The sequence below is a fragment of the Brassica napus genome, chromosome A7 (genome assembly GCF_020379485.1).
Source record: "Brassica napus cultivar Da-Ae chromosome A7, Da-Ae, whole genome shotgun sequence".
Classification (NCBI taxonomy): domain Eukaryota; kingdom Viridiplantae; phylum Streptophyta; class Magnoliopsida; order Brassicales; family Brassicaceae; genus Brassica; species Brassica napus.
Window position 1 is genome coordinate 7,951,052 of NC_063440.1, and position 2,305 is coordinate 7,953,356.

The 2,305-nt window shown below is 36.1% G+C and overlaps 1 protein-coding gene across 1 annotated transcript; it reads left to right on the forward strand.

Annotated features, from left to right (window-relative positions):
- Nucleotides 1-302: 302 nt before the first annotated feature.
- LOC111199335 (protein LIKE COV 1-like) lies at nt 303-1,925 on the forward strand. Its single transcript, XM_048736525.1, has 7 exons — nt 303-578; nt 690-742; nt 819-928; nt 1,000-1,167; nt 1,252-1,349; nt 1,415-1,541; nt 1,629-1,925. The coding sequence occupies exons 1-7, from the start codon at nt 444-446 to the stop codon at nt 1,730-1,732; spliced, it is 795 nt and encodes a 264-aa protein (XP_048592482.1). The 5' UTR covers nt 303-443; the 3' UTR covers nt 1,733-1,925.
- Nucleotides 1,926-2,305: the final 380 nt, after the last annotated feature.

A 2,305-nucleotide genomic window follows, 5' to 3' on the forward strand; every position in this document is an offset into this window, starting at 1 on the left:
AGTTAATATCATATGATATCATATAGTTGATATTAAATGTTTCTAATGAGATATAAAAATCGAACTGGACCAACATGTTTTTCAATTTCAATGTAAGACTGACACGTAGAGCTAATTAACTATTTAATTGATTGATACATAAGCAAAGAGATTTTTTTTTAATTATTAAAAAATTGAAGTTACATCTTTTCAAATATTCCTCAATTAATATTTTGAGATTTAGGCTAATCGTTTTGGTGAATTAAAATGAATAGAGACATTTTATAAGTTGAAAAATTAAAAATAAAAATAAAAAAGTTAATAACAAATTTCCGAAACAGACTGGAAACAGATAATCTCTCTTTGTCTCTGACCGTCGAATCAGAGATTAGGGATTTTCTTCATCGTTGAAGGCTTTGACTATTCTCCTCCTCCATTGCCGATCTCCCTTCCCTCTACTGTTTATGGGAGACGCGAAACCCGGGATCGTGATGGCTAACCGAGATCGGGAGCTTCTGATTCCTGTCGGCGAAGATGACAACGATTCTACACCTAAACCCTCCTCTTCCTCTTCCTCTTCTCACAACGCTGGTCAGGAGGTAATAATATATGTTGTTCTGCGATTTAGGGAACAGATAAAGATTTCAAGAAACTATGATCCTTTGTTAATCTGCTCTGATGTTCTGAGAATTGTTTGATTGATGATTTAGACGTTTTACAAGTTGATAAGAAGCTGGGCATCCAAGAAGTTCATGACTGGATGGTTAGTTAGTTAGTAACCTCTTTTCTTCAGGATTTACTTTCTATTTTTTCAAGTGCCCTTTTGTTGCTTCCTGCAGTGTTATCTTGCTGCCAATGGCCATCACTTTCTATGTCACGTGGTGGTTTATTCATTTCGTTGATGGCTTCTTCTCCCCTATATATGCTCACCTCGGAATTAACATTTTTGGTCAGCTTCTCCCCCCAATATATCTTCATTGCCAATCACAAGTTACAAATTTGTATCCATTTGGTTTCCAGGACTTGGCTTTATCACATCCATTACATTTATCTTCTTGGTTGGAGTGTTCATGTCGTCATGGTTGGGGACTTCGGTTCTTAATTTGGGAGAGTGGTTTATCAAGCGCATGCCTTTTGTTCGCCACATCTACAATGCCTCCAAGCAAATCAGTACTGCCATTTCGCCAGGTGTATTTCCCTTAATCTCTCTGTTTTGGTGGAGTCTTGATTATATACATATTGACTTTGTCTCACCATTTGATTCTATTCCAGATCAAAACACACAGGCTTTCAAAGAAGTCGCCATCATAAGACATCCACGTATTGGTGAATACGCGATCGGGTTCATCACATCCACCCTTGTTCTCCAGGTCTGTTTACCAGAAACTCTTTACCTTTTCTTTCAGGTCTAAACAAAACTTCGAAATCCTTGCAGACTTACTCGGATGAAGAGGAACTTTGCTGTGTATATGTTCCGACTAATCACCTTTACATCGGGGATGTGTTCCTTGTAAGTACAAAGGATGTGATCAGACCAAATCTCTCAGTTAGGGAAGGCATAGGTGAGAAAATTATCAGTTTGATTTCATCATTAAAACGTTGACAAGTGTTATGTTCTGATCTTTAGGGTGTGAATTATTTATCTGCAGAGATCGTAGTGTCAGGAGGAATGTCAATGCCGCAAGTTCTGTCAACACTTGATATGAGATTGCCTTCAGAAAGAAGTAGAAGTAGTAGAGTTGAAAGAAACTGAAGATTAGTCCTTTGCAGAAAACAAACAGATTCTCAATTCTATTTTTTTTTCTTCATGTCTTCTCCTTTTGGATTCAGTTAATTTCACATTTGATGTTCAAGCATTAGAAAGCATTAGTGTTCTGTTCTTGATACCAAGTCCATTTGTGCTAACACTGTTTCTGTCTATATACTAGATTCTGTTACACCTCTAAGTTAGCTTAGCTGTAAAATATATTTATTTCCTTTAAAAGCTTCTCATGGACTTGGTGTTCCTTCTATCTAGGGATGTTACGATGGGTTTATACCCATGGGTTTATCCAAACCCATAAATAAGTATTGGGCTGAGTTTTTATCCTAAATTAAAAGATGGGTTTAGTATCCCCTTCTAATTTGTATATGTGTCATCACTACATTAACTTTCACAAAAAAAATGATAATCCCCCTATACATTAAAAGAGAAGTCACTTTAGTGATTTCTGCTGAGGTGGCACTCATATAGAGCTTCTCAGGAAAAACGTTATAATTCTATTGGCTGGTTTTTTTGAATTTTTCTTTTTTATTTATTTTAATCAATCGCTTATGTAGACAAGTC